The following is a 20,953-nucleotide window of genomic DNA, read 5'->3' as shown; positions in this document are numbered from 1 at the left end:
GTATCTCCTCAAGGCTTCATCTCTCTGGAGCACCCTGCCTGGGGCGAAATCTACAGATCTCCCCGATTCTGTAAGAAGCCAGCAGGCTGTCGGGTGGAAACTGACTTAGACGCGTGTGGCAACTCTTCAGATATAAAGAAAAAAAAAAAAGACTTGCAATAAAAACTAGGAAAAAAACTAAAGTGTTCCAAAGCATCTTTAGTGGGTGGATGATATGGGGATCCTAGGACCTGGGTGGCAAGGCTTACGGACAACCTGCCCTTTCTCCCATTCCTCAATTCTTCCGTAAGATAGTCATTTATGATCAAGTATCTTCCATGAAAAAACTGGAGTATTGAGTTTCTATACTTCCCAGTACTAAAAAGTTAAATACTTGTGGTCCCAGGCCCACCGACAGAAGCGCCCCACCCTTGGGGGCGGGCACACGCCCAAGTTCACTTGGGCTGGTGGGGGGGGGGGGGGTGTCATAGTTTCCGATCAGCACAAAGATCAAGTCAGAACAGGAGTTTGGCAACGACAGGAAGTGGGAAGCTCAGGAGCTGCGGGACAGAGGAGCTGCCTTCCGCCCACAGAGGGCCCGCCGATGTGGCCGCAGCCATGGGGCCAGCCTGGAGAGGACCAGAGGCAGAGCATGGCTCAGCAGCAGGCCCTGCCTGGCACAGGGGCGATGGGGCCAAAACACTGCTCCCAGCGGGCTGTGGTGCCCAGCAAGCCACAATTCTAAATAAGTATGATTAAGATCAAAAAAAGACTCACCCCTTGACTTCCCTGAAATCGGATCGAAGGTCTCAGTGAAACAGAATCCTGCAAAAAAGCAAAACAGGAAAACGTCAATGAAGATACCTGGAACATGTTTATATGCGGCTGAGTCCCTTCACTGTTCACCTGAAATCTCCCCACATTGTTAATCAGCTAAGTAAGAAGTCTAAAGTATGAAAAAGATAGCTGGAAACCCAAAGACTCACCTCCCAGTCATACAAGGAGCAGGACAAAGACAGTGTTTTCAGGAGGGGGTGAAAAGAAGAAACTACACGTGTTGAAAATTACAGGAAAAGTCGCCGGAGCAGGGTTTTGACAGGTCAGTAAGCTCCTCAGATGGCCCGGGGGCCAGGGTTGAAGGTACACGAGAGGCAACGCGCAGCCCGTCACCATCCCCCCGCACAGCAGCACCAGCCCAGGCCATCCCGCCTTGGGGGCACTCCAGGAGGAGCGGAACTGCGCGGGGGAGCGCCACCCGCCGGGTGGCCGGCTGATGAGGCGACGCCCCCCACCTGAAGGCCCTGACAGGACAGAGCCCAACACCTGCCCAGCTCCACATCACAGCTTCAGAGCAGCTCGTCCCTGTGCTTGGGGCGGCAGAATTTCCAAATGTCACAGGAAAAAAATACACCAAAAAACTCTAATTTAAGCTTTAGCTATTCGGAGATCAGCCTTCTGGTGGAATTTCAGAAAGAACACGGATCCAGATGGAGGGTCACACTTCTCTTTCTCATTTATCCCGGGCCCTTGGCACCTACTTTCTGTGTAGCAGACCCCACCCCACAGGGTGGTGCTGGTTCATCACAACGACCCCCTCCCTCCATCCTCAAACCCACAGGGCCCAAATCAGCCTCTGGGCCTGTGGTTCTCCTCAGCTTTCCTCCATGTGGCAGCCCAGATCTTGGGCTCACCCGCCTCCAGCAGAGCCCGCCTCTCAGGCCTCAGCCCCAGCTCCCCGACCTGGACCTCAGGACCAGTCTGCAGTGACTACCTGTCTGCTCTGCGCCCAGCACGTCAGGCCCGCTGGCGGCCCAGGACGGGCAGAGCAGCCGCACACACAGGGGGAGAGCCAACCAGTGCGCGGGCTGGCCTCTCAGTGCCTGTGACCCTGTCAGACCGCCGGGCGGCTGTCCACAGCTGAGGCAGACAGCGCTCAGCCAACCGGGACCACGGGAGTCACACACGCACCCCTCTCGGCTTACAGGCGCCTCCCCTTTAGCCAAGAGTCTCCAAGGACTTCACTCAGGCACCTGGAGCAGACCTGAGGGTCACAGCAAGCTCCGGCACTCACCTCCACGGAATCAGACATCCCAGAAGCCAGCCACCCTTTTTTTTTTTAATTTGAGAAAGACTGAAAACATTTAAAAAAATTTTTTTTAACTCTGACAAAGAATGTCAGGATGTATTTTACTTTTTGGACCTCAGTCTCTGACCCGTGCCCCCTACAGTGAGGGTCGAACCCATGCACTGTGTACTGGAAGATGGAGGCTTGACCACTGGACCACACTTTTAAAGTACATCCCGCCTCACTGCCAGGTGGGCAGATACGGGATGGACTCCAGCCCCTGCAGGGGCAAGGGCTACTGCGCTGCTCAGACAGGGGCCAGGCTCCCTTCACGGCAGGCTCAAGACCAGACGACCTGCCCCCAGCCATGGTGAGACTGCTGCCTGGAATGCAGTTCACAGACTTAGAGGGACAGCACCGGGGGGCCCGTCTGGCTGGGCCCTTGGAGATGCAACATTTAAGCAGCCTTTGCTTGGAACCAGCTTAAAGACAGAGGCCCAAAGGAAGATCTGCAGGTGGCCAGCAAGCACGGCAGAAGCCATTTCTCACCAATGCGGTGCAGACTACGCAGGTGCCTACCAGGATAGCTAAAAAAGACGACACCCCAGAACCCTCATCCCTTACTGGTGGGAGCACACAAGGTCCTGTAGAAAAGTCCAGCAGGTATTTTAATATCAACTAACTTGGCTGTGTCAGGGCCTAGCTGCAGCACACAGGATCTCTGCTGCAGTGCAGACTCTCTAGCTGGGGTACATGGTCTCAGTACTTGTGACACATGGGCATAGCTGTTCCACAGCATGTGGAATCTTAGTTCCCTGACCAGGGATGGAACCCACATCCCCTGCACAGTAAGGCAGATTCTTAACCACGGAGCCACTGCGGAGTCCCCTCGTGGTTTCTTTAAACAGTTATCACGTGACCCACCAACTCCAATTCCTAGGGATATACCCAAGAGAAATGGAAACACAGGAATGCACGAACACACACACAAGTGTGCACAGCAGAAATACTCTTTACTTCCCTGGTGGCTCAGCAGTAGAGAATCCACCTGCCAACATAGGAGACACAGGTTCAACCCCTGGGTCGGGAAGATCCCCTAGGAGAAGGAAACGGCAACCCACCCCAGTATTCTTGCCTGGGAAATCCTATGGACAGAAAAGCCTGGTGGGCTACAGTCCATGAGGTGGCGAAGAGTCAGATAGGACTTAGTGACTAAACAACAACATTCAAAGAACAGCCAAAAACCCGAATGCCCATAAGTTAGTAGAGAAACAAAATACTACCTAGAAATAAAAAGAAATGAACTCCCAATAGACACGACATAGACGAACCCTAAAGCCACCAGCTAAATGAGAGAAGCCCAATATACAACACTGTACAATGGATGACTCCACCTGTATAAATTTTCAGAAAAGGCCAAACTAATGAGAGCACAGAACTGTGAGTGCCTGGAAGTGGGGAGTGGCTGCAGGTGGGCTGGAGGGAACTTCTCGGGTGGAGTTAACACTCTGACTATACGCCTAAAATGGGTGTAACTTCCATGGGTTGTAAAAGACCCCGAGAGCACTCCAAAGCCTCAGGGGCTTTGGGGAACGTCACCTGAGCATACAGAGAGTTACTGAACAGGCAGCGGGGAGACTCATCTGTTACCCAGTCTCAGTCAACAGTGATGTACAGCGGACGGAAGGGAGACAGCAGGACAGGCAAGGGCAGCAAAGACAGCGCCGAAGCAAAGCTGCGTGCCCACCGTCCTTACGGAGCTCTCCACCGACATCACCTGACCCCGAGAGCCAAGAAGGCAGGGTGCTCTTGGTGGGGAACGGCAGGTGCAAACTTGGAGCAGAGATACGGGTGCCATAGAAGCAAAGGGCTCGCAGCACCTGGTTCTCACGCCCTCAGCCCAGACCCCTCCATGCACAACTCAGTCCGGGGCTCACGGCAGCAAGGCTGCATTGCAGGGGCTTGGGGGACAGGCACCACGACGACGGTGCTGTTGCAAGCCCAGATTTAGGGACGAGAAGGAGAAGAACTAAGAAGGGTGCACCCCCTGAAGAAGGGGCTCTACCAAGGCAGCCCCACCTGTGCCTAGAGTGGCCCACACGCTCCCTGCGGCATCTAGAGAGGCATTTAACTCGTTTAGTAGTTGCCAAGCAGGTTATTCAGAAGATCACTTTCTTATGAACTCCTGGTCATTCACTAAGGGCACAGTGAATAAGATTTTATACTGTGGGGAAGTTGGCCAAGGCTAAAAGCTCAAGCTAAAAGGACCGCGATGCCAAGAGGGCTGGTCTGCAGTGTGTGTCGCCTAACTTTCATCGCAGAACCAGGCTCTGGACCACATGGGCTCTCGCAGTGTCTCCTCCCGCCAGCAGGAGGACCAGGCCAGGTCAGTCCTGTCCACAACAGAGCAATTCACTCATACCATCGTGCATACGCAAACACACACACGAGTGACCCCCAGACACAAGTCACCTGTCTACAGCCATTAGCAAAACAGACACCACATGGAACCCTAAATCACACCAGCCCCTGTGCAGGCAGAGAAGACAGGAGTCCCACTTGGAAGATCTTAGAACTAAAGGAGGAGTCAGTAACACCTGGTCAATGACTGAGGTGTATTCTTTTTTGGGGGCCGTGCCCCATGGCTTGTGGGATCCTAGCTCCCTGCCCGAAGATGGAAGCCACACTTCCGGCAGTGAAAGCGTGACGTTTTCACGTCACGACCACCCGACCACCAGGGAATTCCCCTGAGGTATGTGCTTGTCTGTTTGTTGACTGATTGATCGGCGGCAGCTGGGCCCTCAGCAGTGGACGTGTGGAGTTCACACCACTGGCCCACCAGGGCATTTCCCCTCCTGAGGTGCGTCCTAATGGCACTCAGCCCTTGCTGCTCAACAGGTGGCGGCCAACAGCATCAGACACACACCTGCCGGCACCAGAGGGCCCGCCCTCCGCACTGGGGTTAGCGCTGCCGCTGCCGGGTGCAGTCCTCGCCACAGGTTCTCCTCAGTCTTAGGGGCCACAGCCGTGACCTTGTGTGTAGACCTTTCCACCCGGGGCGCCTGTCAGTAAGCTGCCTGGTCACCACTGTGGCCCCCCACCCCCCAACCAGGTTTCCAGGAGGAAACGCTGGCGCTGGCTGGGGCGTTGCAGGAGTCTCCGCTTTTGGAGTGTCCTTCGCACCGACATGTGACCATCCCACCTGTCACAGACTCTCAAGCTCGGAGGCCCAATGACATTTTAATGAAGCACAACAAAATTAAAATTGTTACAAGAAGAGAGAATTTTCTGAAGAGTTCTAAAATGTACTAAAATTACTTGTGTGTCTTCAACATCGACCAAAGTGGCCTTTGGCACGTACTGTTTTGCTGTGAAGATGGGGATCTGTTTTTGTTTTTTGTTTTTTGTTTTTTTTTGGAGGGGGGGGAATCTGTTTTAGATCAAAGTAAGTTTTCGCCTTACTTTTCTTGAGTTTATTTGTTTGGCTGCACTGGGTCTCCGCTGCACCACTCAGGATCTCCCATCTTCGCTGTGGCATGTGACACATCGAGTTCCCTGACCGAAGCGTGAACCCAGGTCCCCCGCACTGGAAGCACAGTCTTAGCCACTGGACCACCAGGGAAGTTCCAGGCTTTTATTTTTTCAAACCAAAGTTTACAGATATTTACTGTAGAGCAAACACACTTCATCTGAATGCCTCAAAGTGCATCCAGCCCTGTTGCCTCCAAGAACCTACTGGAAAGAAGCTGGTTGTGTGATAACTTGCCAGCTTTCTCCCTTCCCTCTGAGTCACGTTCCAAGTGAGGCAGGTAGGCAAAGGGGAACCCCAAGTGCCATGGGCCCCTCTGCCATATGGGTCGGTCACACTGTCAGCGGGGGCCCCCAGCCCCTGGGAACGTGGCCCGGTTCCTCCCTCCGCTGTTACACCAGGCAGGGCGGGACCACCTGGCTTTCTTCCTGCGCCAACCAGCAAGCTGCAGCAGGTGCCAACGGGACTCTCACATGGGAGGCTGCTGGGTGTCCACTGGGTATGCCCAGGACACAGACTCCACCAGCACAGGCCTGGGCCTGACCCCAGCGCTGGCCCCTGGGCCAGTGGGGGCAGGGGTGGCTGCAGCTCTGCTTGTAGCGGGTGCAGGTCTGACGCTGGCTGCTCCTGAAGGCTCTGCAAAGCCTGGGCAGAGCAGCCTCAAGGCTCCAGGCCCATGAGCTCCAGACTCCTACGGCAGGACACGCTGAAAGCCAAAGGCCTAGGCTCCCTGAGAACAGCCCGCCTGCACGTCCCTGGACTTATGCCTCCACGGCCGGTGAAGGCTCGAACCCCCAGAACCGCCCTGGGCGGGGGGGGTGGGGCAGCCCGGGACCAGGGCACATGGCTCCCGGGAGGGCGGCCTGTGGGCCAGGCTGAGAGCTGCACTTTAGGCTTGTTATCGCTAAACTCTATCACAAACCTCAAGCAGCAGAAAAGGTCAAAGGACTAGCCCAAACCCACAGAGGGCCAGGAGCCAGCTCCACCTGCCACCTCCAAGGCTCTCTGCAGGGATGGTACACATACTCGCAGCCTCCTTTCCTCAGAGGAAGACTTGGAAGCTGACCCCAGGAGGACACAGCTGCAGTCACCTCCAACCTTTTATCTGAAGATTTCTGTGTTTAGGTCAGTGACGCACTCCGAGGGGCAGGCCTTTCCACCTCAGGGAGGCCACGATGGGCCACCCAAGTCCAGGAGATATTCACTGGATGGATGAAGAGCAAACGGACAGACAGAAGTTCCTGTTGAATCTTCTCGGCTTCTTCCCAAGTAGGCACCCATGTCAGGGCCACACAAGCCATCCACTGGTGACAGCTAGGGTGCTGGACAGAACACACAACCACGATCTCAAAGTGAACATGGGCGGCACAGGCCAGAAAGGCCTGCAAGAAGGGAAGGGCCAAGGGAGCCTCTCGAGGCCGCTGGGCTCACTGCCTAGAGAAGCCTCTGGACCGTGGGCTGCGAAGTCTGACAGAACTGGAAGTGCGGGCAGAGGCCCGTGAAGGAGAGATGATGCAGAGACTGCTCCTGGCACCAGCACGGGGCCTGAGCTGCTGCAGAGGAAGGCTTCAGGACTCTCCCCGAGATGGGGCCCCAAGCCTGGGGGGCAGGGGCTGCCATTCACAGCCAGCCCAGAGGAGTCCTCCCTGAACCCCATTCAGTGGTGGAGCTAAACGAGCCCTCATTTAAGGGCTTCTTTCATTCCTCTTACTAAGGAATTTCAAAAGCAAGCTTCCCCAGTATCAGCTGACCCATTGCTAACCAAATTGCCTGTCAGCAGCCAGAAGAACTGTCAGTCTCTAAGAAAAGACAACCAAATCCAGCACATGATCCCATGGACTCTACAACACTCAGTAACCCAAACCAAAAGCCTTCAGATGTGGGAAGCTGTAGAAAAATGTGACCCTTAACCCAAGAGAAGCATCAGTCAATGAATGGAAGCAGACCTAGAAAGAACAGAGAAGATGGCATTATCAGACAAGGGTTTCACTTTAGAGCAACTATTCTAAATTTAAAATGCTCGCAAGCTTAAAGGGAAACTTGGAACTGATGCAAAGAAGAATATGAAGTATCAGAGGAGAGTCACACAGAACTTCTTGAGTTGAGAAATGCAGTATCTTGAAGTACTGAGTGGGATTAATATTAGACACTGTGGAAGAAAAGGTTAGTGAATCTGATGACAAGGCAACAGAAATGTATCCAAAATGAATCACACAGGAACAAATCTATTAAGAAAAGGAACAAAGCCTTGGTGAACTGCTGGACAGTACTAAGAAATCCATTATACATGTAACTGAAATCCCAAGGGCACGGTATCCAAAGAAATAATGGCCTCAAACCTCCAAATGTGACAAAGACTATAAACCCACAGACCTACAGAACGCCAGCAGGAGCACAAACAGCCCCATGGCAACACGCCTTGCCAGTCAGCGCAGCAGCAGACTGCGGGTCACAGTCGGAGAAGCGAAGGTAAAACTCACAAGGTCAAGTGTCAGAAACAAGCTCAGAGACCACAGAAGACATCTGCCAACTAGGAGGGAAGAGGACCACAGCCTAACGCCCCACATACAGTGCGAAGAGAAGGTAGCGTCAAGGCTGGTTCAGACAAAGGGGGAAAGAACCTGCTTGCAGCAGCTCCGCACTCTGAGGAAGGTTCTGGAAGCTCGCTAAGAAGAACGAATAGTGACACCAGATGGGCAGGCAGATCTGCACAGAGGATGAAGAAGGCTGGGTTATGGTGAGCATGTATGAACACGAAAGACTTCTTTCTCATGACGCTTCTGTAAAAGGCACGACAGGTTAAGGTGTAAATAACAATAATGACGTGCGGGATTGGCACGTGCAGCACTGAATGGGTGGCAACCGGGTGCAAGGATGGGGGTCTGGGGGGATGGCAGCGACTGTCCCAGGGTCCTGACACCGTCTGACCCACGGCTGGAGGTCAATGGAGGGCAGGGTCTCCAGGTGCCAGAGCTGACCCTGATCTCCCTGTACCTCGGTCGGCTCGGGGGTGCAGAGCAGACGGACTCGAACATTTGCCTGCTGGACATGCTGAATGCGACACTTCGGCCTAAGTGGATCATTTTCCTGTTCCTGCGCTCAAGGGGTACTGCCCAGGCCTTGAGGCTAAGGGTACAGCGCGCATGGCATAAGGAGACAGAGCTGAGGCGCTGGGCTGGGCTGCAGGCGGCAAGGGGGGCAAAGACCGCGGCCGCGGCTGAGGAGGCGTGGTGTGGAGCACAGCCGCAAGGGGGGACAGGGCACCCCCAGGCTCGTGCTCCCCGGAAGGTCAATGTACCACCAGGCTCCTCTGAGGAAGCAGGCAGAGCCAGCCTCAGTGGTGTGCATCGGGCTCACCTTCCAGACGCAGACAGCCTGGCCTGGCCCCCGAGCGCAGGGGCTCCCCAGGCAAACATGGCCCTTTTCTTCCTGCCGTGGGGGCTGACAGCACGCGGGGTCAGCGCCACCCTGTCACCCCCCACAGGACTGTGGGCCAGGACCGCTCATCTCCCTGTCTCCCTGGGGCAGCTTTCGGGGCAGCCCCAGACTGTGACCAGCAAGCGGGCAGGTCATGTGATCCCGCGACAGCCCGGCCCAGGCTCAACGCTGCCTGTCTCTGTGCCTCTCACTCTCGGTACCTGCACGGGCTACGCCGCAGGCTGGCAGCCTTACACGCGGCACCCGAGTCTCCTCAGACCCTCTGGGGGCTCACACCACTCGCCGCAGGCTCACAGGCCACACACCAGGCCACACACCCCTCCAGGGCCAGGCTGTCCAACGTGGCACCATCTGAGCAGCAGGCGCCGACCCACACGGGCCCTGTCAGCACCCCAAGTGGCAGGAACCACTTCCCATTAGCAATGCAGGGGGGATGAACCCAGGAGCTTCCCGGGGCCAGCGGTACTCCGCGTGCCAAGGTGTGGCTGAGAGCCAGGGCTAAGTTGGGAGGCCTGGCAGGGCTGAGCAGTGGGAAGGCCTCCACACAGCAGGAGGGGGTGTCCACACCCCAAGGTCATTCGGCACCCAGGCCACTCCCTATGACTTGGATGAAGAAACCCATGTAATAAAGATGCTGATGGATGTAAAAAAACATAGGGCAGGAAGAGGACAGTGCCAGGCAGGGAAACAGGTGGGCCCAGCGGGGTGGGGAGGTGTGAGCACTGGCCTTAGACTCCCCTCGCCTAAGATGGGGCAAGGAGACAGTGAGGAGGAACTCGATGGCCGAAATCCCCTCCTCTCCCCATGAAGGCGGCTTCGAGGGTGAAGCAACAGGAAGTGGCTTACGAAATCCACCTCCAGGTCTAGCGACCAGTGTGCAGGAAGCACAGTGGGTAAGGCATCCACTTACACTTGTGGGTCTCACGGGGAGACTCTGCCCCAGGGACACTGGCCATGTCCAGAGACATGTTTGGATGTCGCCACTTGGTGACGGGGCGCTGCTCCTAGCATCTGACAGAAGACCCTGCCCAACAGATGACAGGGCACAGGGCGGCCCCTCCACCTCGTTACCCAGCCCCAGACGTCAGTGGAGCCAAGGCCGAGAAGCCCTGAGCCAGCTGGGCGGAAGGCAACGAGGACGGTGACTGGCAGAGCACAGTGCGGGAAATTCCACGGGACCAATGAGCTAGTGTCTTCAGCAGATGGGCGCCTCCAGGGAAGGAAGAGCAGGACTAGACATGAAGGTCCAGAGTGGCTCTGTGCGGACACTACTTGAACTAGTCCCAGCAAGGGTGCTCTCAGGGAGCTGCGCAGAGGCGATGTCTCAAACACACACGTCTATATCTCTTCATATGCAACACAGTGGCTGAAAAAAGCCACGGGTGAAATGAAAAGACACCTGGGATTGTTCTAAGGATGTACTATCAAAACCAAAGAAACCAAAAAATGGGGACATGAGGGCACCGGGCAAAGCTGCAAAGACAGGTCAGAGCTCAGAGGGTGAGACTGAATCACAGCCAGAGGGCAGTTGTTACTCTCAGCTCTGTCCCACCAACCCAAGAACACTCCCAGGTGAAAGGTTTACAAGACCCGCCCCCGCCCCTCACCAAGGTACACAGAGCAGACAGGGGCAGGTCCTGTTTGCCAGCACAGACCAGTGTGCCTTCAGGGAGAAAGGGGGCGAGGCGGAAGGACCGCTGCGGTAAGGGCAGATCCAGACACAGCGGCAGGACGCGCAGCGCTGATGAGCGTGGGGAGCGGTGCCCAACACCGCCCTCCGGGTCCTCCACTACCCACCGGGGGCGCTGACCGTGCCCAGGCTGCACCTTCCCTGTGGCCTGAGGCCCTCGTAACTCAGAGGTGCCTGCACGAAGTGATGAAGGTAAAGGCTGCTGCCTCTCCTTGAAGGGTTGTCTTTCCAATTCTATGAAGCACAAAGAAGTCCATGAGCTGATTCTTCGGAGCTGGGATGCCCCTTCCCCTGGGCAGTGTGTGGCCAGCAAAGGGGGAGGTTAAGTCCTGAGAAAAGGTCTGGCTGCTGACCTCCTGGCAACTGCCCACCACCCCACCCACTCATTTCCAGTAAAGCAGAGACGATTGGGAAACGCCTTTCAGGAATCCTTCCTGTGGCTTCCTGGCAGGTTCCAAGGGAATGGCAAGGCCGTGGAGAGTTTAGACTGTGGTGTCGGGGACCAAGAGGGGGGGCCTTTCTGTGAACCACAGGCAGGAAGAAAGGCCTGGGATGCAGCCCCAGCTCAGTGCGGTGGACGAGGCCAGCTCGGGGCCAGGCTGGGAAACCTGAGTGGACACACAGATTCTACCCTTCCTGGCTGAGGGCAGAGATCAGGGGCGTGGCAGGCCAGCATCAGGGCTTCACAGCAGCTCCTCCCTTTAGCCAGGAGGAGGGCACAACATTCATCATTAAGTGAAGGGACACCTAAGGCAAGAAAAAAGGGATTCTGGCCAGAAGCCAGGTGTAAATCAGGACCCATGTTGGTTGCCAGCAAACAAACGTCTGTGTCAAAATATGTGTCACCAAAGTACACAGAAAGCTTAGGGAAAAAAATTTTAAGACATCTTAAGGATTAGAAAAACAGATGTAAGTCACCTATAACTGGCCCTGACACCCTGCCGTGCATTTCTGTTTTGCTCTTCTTGGATGAGCAAATAAACAGCCAGCACTGGACAGTCCACCTTCCTTTCTGCTGTAACTTCCACAGGCCCACCTGGACTCTAACCCTCCCCTCACCCCCAGCGACCTCCAATCTGTGTCCTGGCCCTACGGGTGCATCTTTTCCACATGGTCACATAAATGGGATCACACTGCATTAGTTTTCTGTGGCTATGGAACAAGTCACAACAAAGGCGATGGTTTAGACCAACAGAAACCCATTTACTCCCTGGAGGACGAAGTCGGGCTGTCACCGGCAGGGCTGCACCCCCACTGAGCGCGCCAGTGGGAGCGCCGTCCCTGACTCGTCCGACTCTGACGGCCGCAGGCGTCCGTGGCCTCTGGACACTGCAGTCTTAGGGCCCCATCACCTCCTCTTCTTCTGCCTGCCTCAAATCCCTCTCTACTCTCAAAAGAGCACTTGTGATCAGATTTAGCGCCCAAGGATCCTGGGAAATCCCATCTCTGAACGCTTAACTTTAAAAAAACTTTTTTTCCTGGCTTTTTTTGGCATCTAAACACAGATTTACTTGTATCATATCTTTTTTAACTTTTTAAAGCTCTTTACTGAATGAATTTGAGCAAACTTTAAGAGACAGTGGAGAACAGAGGAGCCTAGCAGGCTGCAGTCCGTGGGGTCACAAAGAGTTGGACACCACTTAACAACTGAAACAACACAACAAACTGAATGAGTCTTTAAATTCAACAGTGCTTTACAATTTTCAGAAGTTTTATATACACGATTTCATACAATCCCATAACAACCCTTTTTGTAAAACCCCCTATCCCTATCTGCCCCTCCTCACTCCCTCTCCTCACTGGTAACCACTAGTGTGTTCTCTGTAACTGTGAATCGGCTTAAGAATCCTTAACATTTTCTCAACTGCAAAGTCCTTTTTTCATGTAAGACCAAATCCACAGGTTCCAGGGGTTAAGACTTGGACATCTACTGGGGGTCCTTATGCAGCTGACTTTATGCTAAAGCCTTTGACTGTGTGGATCACAACAAACTGTCGAAAATTCTTCAAGAGATGGGAATACCAGACCATCTTACCTGCCTCCTGAGAAACCTGTATGCAGGTCAAGAAGCAACAGTTAGAACCAAACATGCAACAACAGACTGGTTCCAAACTGGGAAAGGAGTACATCAAGGCTGTATATTGTCACCCTGACTATTTAACTTAAATGCAGAGTACATCATGCTGGATGAAGCACAAGCTAGAATCAAGACTGCCCAGAGAAATATCAGTAACCTCAGATATGCAAATGAGATCACCCTTATGTCAGAAAAGAGAAGAGGAACTAAAGAGCCTCTTCATGAAGATGAAAGAGGAGAGCGGAAAAGTTGGCTTAAAACTCAATATTCAAAAAACGAAGATCATGGCATCCGGTCCCATCACTTCACAGCAAATAGATGGGGAAACAATGGGAACAGTAACAGACTTTATTTTCTTGGGCTCCAAAATCACTACAGATGGTGCCTGCAGCCATGAAATTAAAAGACGCTTGCTCCTTAGAAGAAAAGCTATGACAAACCTAGACAGTGTTTTAAAAAGCAGAGACATTACTTTGCCAACAAAGGTCTGTCTAGTCGAAGCTATGGTTTTTCCAGTAGTCATGTATGGATGTGGAGAGCTGGACTATGAAGAAAGCTGAGGGTCAAAGAATTGATGCTTTTGAACTGTGGTGTTGGAGAAGACTCTTGAGTCCCTTGAACTACAAGGAGATCCAACCAGTCTATCCTAAAGGAAATCAGTCCTGAATATTCATTGGAAGGACTGACGCTGAAGCTCCAATTCTTTGGCCACCTGATGGGAAGAACTGACTCCTTGCAAAAGACCCTGATGCTGGGAAAGATTGAAGGCGGGAGGAGAAGGGGACAACAAAGGACGAGATGACTGGATGACATCACTGACTCAATGGATGTGAGTTTGAGCAAACTCTGGGAGATGGTCAAGGACAAGGAAGCCTGGTGTGCTGCAGTCCGTGGGTGGCAGAGTTGGACATGACTGAGAGACTGAACAGCAACACATGCGGCTGACCACAGAACACTTAGCGTAGGGCGCTGGAGACCGACCCATGCTGCTGTCATCGAACTTCTTTTCACTGCTTAGTATTAAGCCCCATATCATACTGCAGTCTGTTCACCCACCTGTGGACTGAAGGACACTGGCGTCGTGTCCACCTTGGGGACTAATGAATCAACTGCTATAAACATTCACATGCAGACTCCTGTGCAGACATGAGTTTTCATCTCACCTGATGAACAGCCAGAAGCATAGGCTGGATCTTAATGGCAAGTGTACGTTTAACTTCATGAGACTGCCTTCCAGGTGGCTGGCTGTTTTGCATCCCACCCTCAAGGAAGCAGAGTTCCACTTGCTCCCGATCCATGTCAGGATTTAGTGTAGTCAGGTTTTCTATTTGAGCCATTCTCCTAGGTGTGAAGTGGTATCCCGTGGTTTCAACTTGCATTTCCCTGATGACTAATGACGTGAAGAATGTTCTCATGGACAAATCTGCCATTCCGCATCTTTATGGAGAAGCTATACAAATCTCCAACGCATTTTTAAAAAACTGGGTCAACTTTTCACTACCGCACTTTGAGAGTTCTTCATATATTCTAGATACTAGAGCTTTAGCAGATGACTTTTGCAAAGATTCTTCCCCCAGTTTGTGGCTTGTCCTTTCGTTCTCTTAACGATGTCCTTCAAAGAGCAATTACAGACTCTGATAAAGTGCCACTTGACAATTTTTTTGCTCCAAGGCTCACACACCAATAAAGTCAACACGTCTAGGCCTAGGCCATGTGGATCCAAGACCCCGCCCCCGCCAGGTTTCCTGTGTCCCCCGTGTGTCAGCCCAAACAACTGCCCCAGGTGCCCGAAGCAGTGACTCTACAGATGGGTAAGTCGCACCACAGGGGCTGCTGAGACACCAGGAGGGCAAAAGGAACTGCAGGGCAGCAGCCCTGACAAGCGCTCTACTTGGCTGTGGGTGGGCGGGAGGCATCTGAAGCCTGACTGGAGGTGGGATGCACCGGGCACAGGCTCTTCATGGAAATCACAGCCAAAATGAACATGATGCCTTGTGGTATCAAGAAGAGCCAATCTCCAGCAGGAAACTCACTCTCATCTTCAACTACTCATAGATACGAGGGTTCCTGTTGTATGACTGAGGAAGAGGAAGCAGAGAGCGGGGACAGGGCTGTTGGAGGTCCCAGGGCAGGGCTGGGGTCCCCACTTCACTAGTAGAGCTGATCCCAATCTCAAAGGAAGACCAGTCATGGGCCCTGGCACAGTTCATTAGATCGTATCCCGATTCTACAATTTATCCAAACTCTTTGTGAAACACACATAATGTAACAGGATGAAACCAACATTTGCTAAATAATTAATTCTTCACATTAAAGTTCTTCTAGGGTTTCCTTGGTGGTCCAGTGGTTAAGAATCCACTTGCAACTCAAGGTACGCAGGTTTGATCCCTGGTTCCGGGAATATCCCACATGCCATGGGGAACTAAGCCCGTGATCCACAGCTATAAGTCCATGTGCAGCAACCCCTGAAGCCCTCTCACTCAGAGCCGGTGCTTCGCAATGAGAGAAGCCCGTGCGCCACAAGCAGAGAGTGGCCCCCGTTAGCTGACCTGGAGAAAAGCTCACATGTAGCAATGAAGACCTAGCGCAGCCAGTAACAAACAAAAATAAACATGTACTTTTAAGTGGTTCTATTCCACTGAGCCCTGTTCCCTCCACGGCTGCTGGCAGCACATCCCAGGCCTGGCTCCAGGGAAGTGTAGCTGTCATGAGCCACCAACCCCTGCCACCGCGCTGAGCTCTGCAACCCACGCCTGCACCAGGCCCTCTTTTCAACACTTTTGCCTCATTACTATTTCATCTCTCCCATCTGCCTTTCCTCAAATAGAAAAATTAAGAAGCCGCCCCACGTCAGTACCTGCTGCACGCCCCAGCACACGCAGCCTGCAGCACTGGGCACGGGCTGTGGAGGGCCAAACCGCGGGTCTCGGCTCCTCTGCCACCCTGGGCCTGTGTGCCCGGAGCGGGCTGCGCACGAGCAGCACCGAGTCTCGGGGCTTGCAGCCGGCGCCCGTGTTCTGCCCCGGGGACCTGAGCCCCCCTCCCAGCAGAGGCCCACCCCAGAGTGTGTCCTTGGCCTCATCCCACTCTCTCCCTGGGAGCCCCGATGAGGCCAGTGGGAGCCCTGGGGAAATGGACAAGTGGGCAGGAAAGTAGACAGGGCGCTCTGCACCGATGCGCTCCCGACGGGCCTCACCAGGAGCCTGTGTGCTGAGTGGGCTTGTTTTTCCTCTTCTTTAAAAACTGTACTTGGTTTTTTTATTTTTGGCTATGCTGGGTCTTCCCTGCTGCGAGCGGGCTTCCTCTAGCTGCAGTGAGTGGGGGCTACTCTCGAGGTGCGGGGTGTGGGCTTCTCGTTGTGGAGGCTTCTCTGGGTGTGGAGCTCGGGCTCCAGGCAGGGTGGCCTCAACAGTTGGGGCGCACGGGCTCAGTGCTCCGGTCTGTGGGATCGTCCCGCACCAGGGATCGAACCCGTGCCCCTGCATTGGCAGAAGGATTCTCAACCACTGGGCCACCAGGGAAGTCCTGTTTTCCCTTTATAACTGCTCACTAAAACTCTTCAACAGGCCCTGGTACCTGAAGTTTGGTACCAAACTTCACTCTGCCCAAACCTGTCTTTCGCCCACAGCCTAGGGGCACCATGACAAAAGAAACACACACCCCCCCCCCACCCCACCCCCCGCCCAGACAGCAGTAACTAAGATGGAATCTTCCAGCAGAGGAAGCTGAGGGCCTGACCTAGATGGCCCAGGCCCTCTGGGGGCGCAGCCCAGGATGTGGGCTGCCCGGATGCTCTGCATCTCAGCCCAGGGCTCAGCTCAAGTTTCCCCCTTCTCATCTTCTGCAAAGCACCACAGATCTGTCCCAGGAGATGCAGGCACAAGTTGCAGAAAAACAAAAGCCATGGCCAAGAAATCAGCCTTCTCTTCCTTTCAGGATGAGCTCCTCCCACCCCACCCCATGGCCTCCAGCTGGTGCCTATAGCAGAGTCACTCTCTCACATCCACTTTTAAAGTGCGCGCACACACACACACACACACACAGAGCAACCCAGGAGCTGCCGGGTCAGGGACCTGCATTCCTAGCCTAGGAGCTCACGCTCACACACACACACACACACACACACACACACACACACACACACACACACACAGAGCAACCCAGGAACACACACACACAGAGCAACCCAGGAGCTGCCGGGTCAGGGACCTGCATTCCTAGCCTAGGAGCTCACTCAGCATCAGTCCCACGAGGTTACCTTGGACACGCTCCACGTTCACGCACCTCTGCACCCCACCAGACTCTGACCAGCCTCAGGCATCAGCTCCAGGCCGTGTTCAACATGCTCCGCCACGCCCACCGTTAACTGCAGCGCTGCACTGGCTTAGCTGTGTCTCTTCTGTGACCCCACGGACCACGGCCTGCCAGGCTTCTCTGTTCATGTTCATGGAATTTTCCAGGCAAGAATACTGGAGTGACTTGCTGTTTCCTTCTCCAGGGGATCTTTCAGACTCAGGGTTTGAACCAGCATCTCTTGCGTCTCCTGCACTGGCAGGCGGGTTCTTCCACTGTGCTCCCTGGGAAGCCACCATTGTGTTGGAATAAATCCTAGCTGCTCGGGAACAGAGAAGGCCCCACCATGCAGATCCTGCCTTGAACACCCCACCACTCAACAGTGGGGACCCCAGGAAGGGGGACTGCCTCCAAGCAGAGCCAACTCTGGACCAGCTGGGCTGTGATGGCTGCCTCTCCCACACAGTCAGGTTAGAGACGTGGCCTTGGACCACAGGCTGAGACAGCCCTCCTGGGGGCTCCAGAGGTATCCTGGAGGCATGGAGAAATGGCTGGACAAGTCAGCCTCCCCAGAGAGCTGGTAACCTCTCTCTTTCAAGTAGTTCTGATATTTTGAGCCAGAAGACTCCAAAAGTCTCAAAGAGCCATCAAAATCTGGGAGAAGGAACTTCCCTGGTGGTCCGGTGGTTAACCCTCCGAGCTCCCAATGCAGGGGAGCCCCAGGTTCAGTCCCTGGTCAGGGAACTAGATCCCACATGTGGCCACTAAGAGTTCACATGCCGCAGCTAAGACCCAGCACATCCATACACGCGCGCGCGCACGCACACACACACACACACACACACACGTATTTAACGTGGGAGAAAAGACAGTCAAGGGCTCGGGACCCGCCCACAGGTCCCATGGTCACTGGCGCACTTCCACGGCACAGAGAGCAGGCGTTGACTGGGGGCAGGGCTCAGCCTGGCCAGTCCTCAAATGCGTGGGGCAGGGGAGAGCAGAGCAAACGTGACAAACACGTGGAAGGAGGCCATGTCTCACGGCTGGCGGCTGAGCTCAGTGCACGCTCTTTCTTCTCCTGGTGGAGCACGAGGGGGCCGTGCACAGAGCCGGGCTGGGGACCATCCTCCAGCTCGGGACAGTGCTTGGAGCAGCCAGGTGGCAGGTTCAGACGTGGGTCCCCAGTTACTAGCTACCTGTCCCAACAAAGTCCTCCCTCTCACAGGGTCTGACACGGAGAAGGCTACCTGAAATTGGCACGCTGTTAAAACTTTGCTGTGAGAAACCACTCCTGACCTGGTTGAGGCTGGCTGTGCTGGACCCAGAGGGAGGCCGAGGAACCAAACACTGCCCAGAGTCCCACACCAGCAGAGCATCTCCACAGTGAGGAGTCGAGCGGCTGTCAGAGGCTCAGGCTTCATCCCTTCCAGAGCCAAGAATGGATTGTTTCCTTCCAATCCTTGTTTGGGCTCCAACAGACCCAGGTGTCAGTCTCTCGGAACAACAGGATCCTCTATCAGCCAGCCAGAACAGACCTTCCTGGAACAACTCTGGTCACTCAAAAGCTGCTAGAACCCAAGGAGGGTGGGGGCCGGCTGCCCACCCAGCTGTCATCCCGGCCACTGGCTCAGCCCCAGCCCTCAGGGAGCTCTCTGCTGCCCCCACCAGGTTTATGGATGGCGCTCCTGGGGCACGTATGGGCCAACTGGAGAGTCCGCCGGGTGGTGGCTTTTCCAGGGCCCTCCACCTGCCCTGGAGTTCTGAGAAGTGTGCCTGTGGGCCCCTGCTCACCTTGGCAGGCTGACCCTCCACACACATCAGCTGCCACCTGGCTCTCATCAGGAAAGGATCAGCCCCGTTCTTGGGTTAAGTTGTACCTTGGTGTCCACCCAGGTGTGCCAACTGACTGCTCCCCGGAAACATGACTGGCCCTTAGAGGGAACTGTGCAGTGAGAAATGTCACCAAACGGCCCGTCCTGCAGAGCTGATGGGGCAGCGACGCTGGTCTCTTCTGGGGTGGGAGCAGTGTGTGTTCTGTCAGCGCCTTGGTGTCCCAAGTGGCCCTCAGGAGCCTGACTGTGGGGACCTCCCGTGGACAAGGTCACATGTTTCCCTGACTGGCTCAGAGTGGATGAGGAAACTGGGGCTCAGGGAAGCCAGCAGCTCTGCTCAAGGTCACCAGCTCAGGAAGCGGCAGAGCCCACACTCAAACCCAAGACTGCACCCCCGCAATCAAGAGGCAGCAGGCCCCCTACTACTTTAGGACAGAACTTCTCCCCAGTCTGCCTTTCCTTCAGCATTAATGGCGGGGTCATGCTGCCTTGGACACTCCTGTCCCCTCAACTAGCTGACCAGAGTCCTTGCCAGAGGTGGGCACTCACTCCTGTTCCTGCAGGTCTGTTTTCATTCCCCAGCCTGCTCTGCCCCCAAAGCACAAAGAGCCAGAAGTCTGAAACCATCAGCCACCTTTTTACAGAACATCTTGTCACCTGCCGGAAAACAAGTGACTAATCTTGGCTCAGAGTGACAAGATCAAGCATTGTGTATCTGCCTAGAGCTGAGGTGCCCCAGAAACCAGGAGGGAGCCAGAGCGCTGCTCAGAGCACCGCGGATCCCTTAAAAACAGAGAGCAGACGGAAATGAGGAGGAGTCCTTCCCGGACGCTCACAAGCATCCGTTGAATCACAGCCCACAGCCCGGGGGCCCATGGTGACCCCCTTTACAACACTCAGACCCAGCACTGTGAGACCACCGCCCCCCACCAAGCCATTGTCCAGGGCATTCCTCCCTGGATCCAGCCAGCTGCCTCCTCCACTGAGGCTTCCTCAGAAAGGCTCCCAGGTGGGCATGCTCACTCGGACCCCTGCGACCAGGGGAGGACCTGACCGACATGCTGGGCTGGTCTCTCCCAAGGGAAGCTGAGTCCCAGAAGGACGGAGGATGTCCTACCGCTGCTGGCCTCCAGGGCACGCACCAGGTCACCTGATTCGGGGCTCAGCCACCTGCAGAGCAGAGATGGGAGCCGGCCCTGACCATACAGGGCAGCAGGCGAGGTGCTGCTTCCAGGAGCAGGGAATAAACGCCCCTGGCCTGGCTCTCTCTCCTAGACGTGGTGTGGGAATAATCCCCAACTCGCAGAAAAGCTGCCACAGCACGAATACCCAAGTACCTTTAAACCCACAAGCTCTCTGCCCCACGCACACACCCTGTAGCATATAGATCTGCGTGCATCTACTTGCTTTCTCAACCCAGTTAAGAGTGAGCTGCACAGACCACTACGCTTCACCCTAAACGCATGGTGCGTTTCTGAGGGGTAAGCCACACGCCAGCCGCCAGCTGCACTGTGTTCATTATCGAGAGGACACTCTGCACCGCTGCCTGCCTTCCACACTGCCACCTGGCCTGGTGGTGTCCTCCCACTGCCCTCCCTCCAGTGAAGAGAACCACACGCAGCACGGAGCTGCCCCGTCTCATCAGCCGCCTTTATCCCGGAGGTTTCTCGGCTTTCTCTGACGTTTAAGACACGGACATTTTTGGAGATTTCCGCCCACCCACCTTTACTAGAACATGCTGCCCAGGACTGTGGGCCCACCCAGTGCGCCTGTGATGAACGGTGCTGTGCTCCAGGCACGCGCCTGGGGGGACCGTCCTTCTCGGCAGCGCCCCACCCAGAGGGCCTCCCAGAGGGCTCTGTCTGCCCTCACGGCACCGCGACTTCTGATCACCCAGACCTGTCTGGCCTGCCTTCTGCCTGTGCAGCTGGCAGCAGATGCTTGCTCCCCACCCACAGCCCAGGTTCAGCCAACCCCACCATCCACAGGTTTACAGCAGCGGCTGTAAAACACAGCTTCTATCTCTGCCAGCCGTGGCAACCCACAATAA

The 20,953-nt window shown here is 54.9% G+C and overlaps 1 protein-coding gene across 1 annotated transcript in view; it reads right to left on the bottom strand.

Moving 5' to 3' along the window:
* The window catches only part of ELL (elongation factor for RNA polymerase II), an 80,213-nt gene that overhangs the window by 28,673 nt on the left and 30,587 nt on the right, over positions 1-20,953 (bottom strand). Inside the window, exon 2 of the mRNA XM_061149804.1 lies at positions 757-804. Within this exon, the coding sequence (XP_061005787.1) occupies positions 757-804 (48 nt within the window). The remainder of the gene's footprint in view (positions 1-756; positions 805-20,953) is intronic.

The sequence above is a fragment of the Dama dama genome, chromosome 9 (assembly GCF_033118175.1).
Source record: "Dama dama isolate Ldn47 chromosome 9, ASM3311817v1, whole genome shotgun sequence".
Taxonomy (NCBI): Eukaryota; Metazoa; Chordata; class Mammalia; order Artiodactyla; family Cervidae; genus Dama; species Dama dama.
The sequence above is the reverse complement of the archived record's forward strand: the minus strand, read 5'-3'. Positions and strand labels throughout refer to the sequence as shown.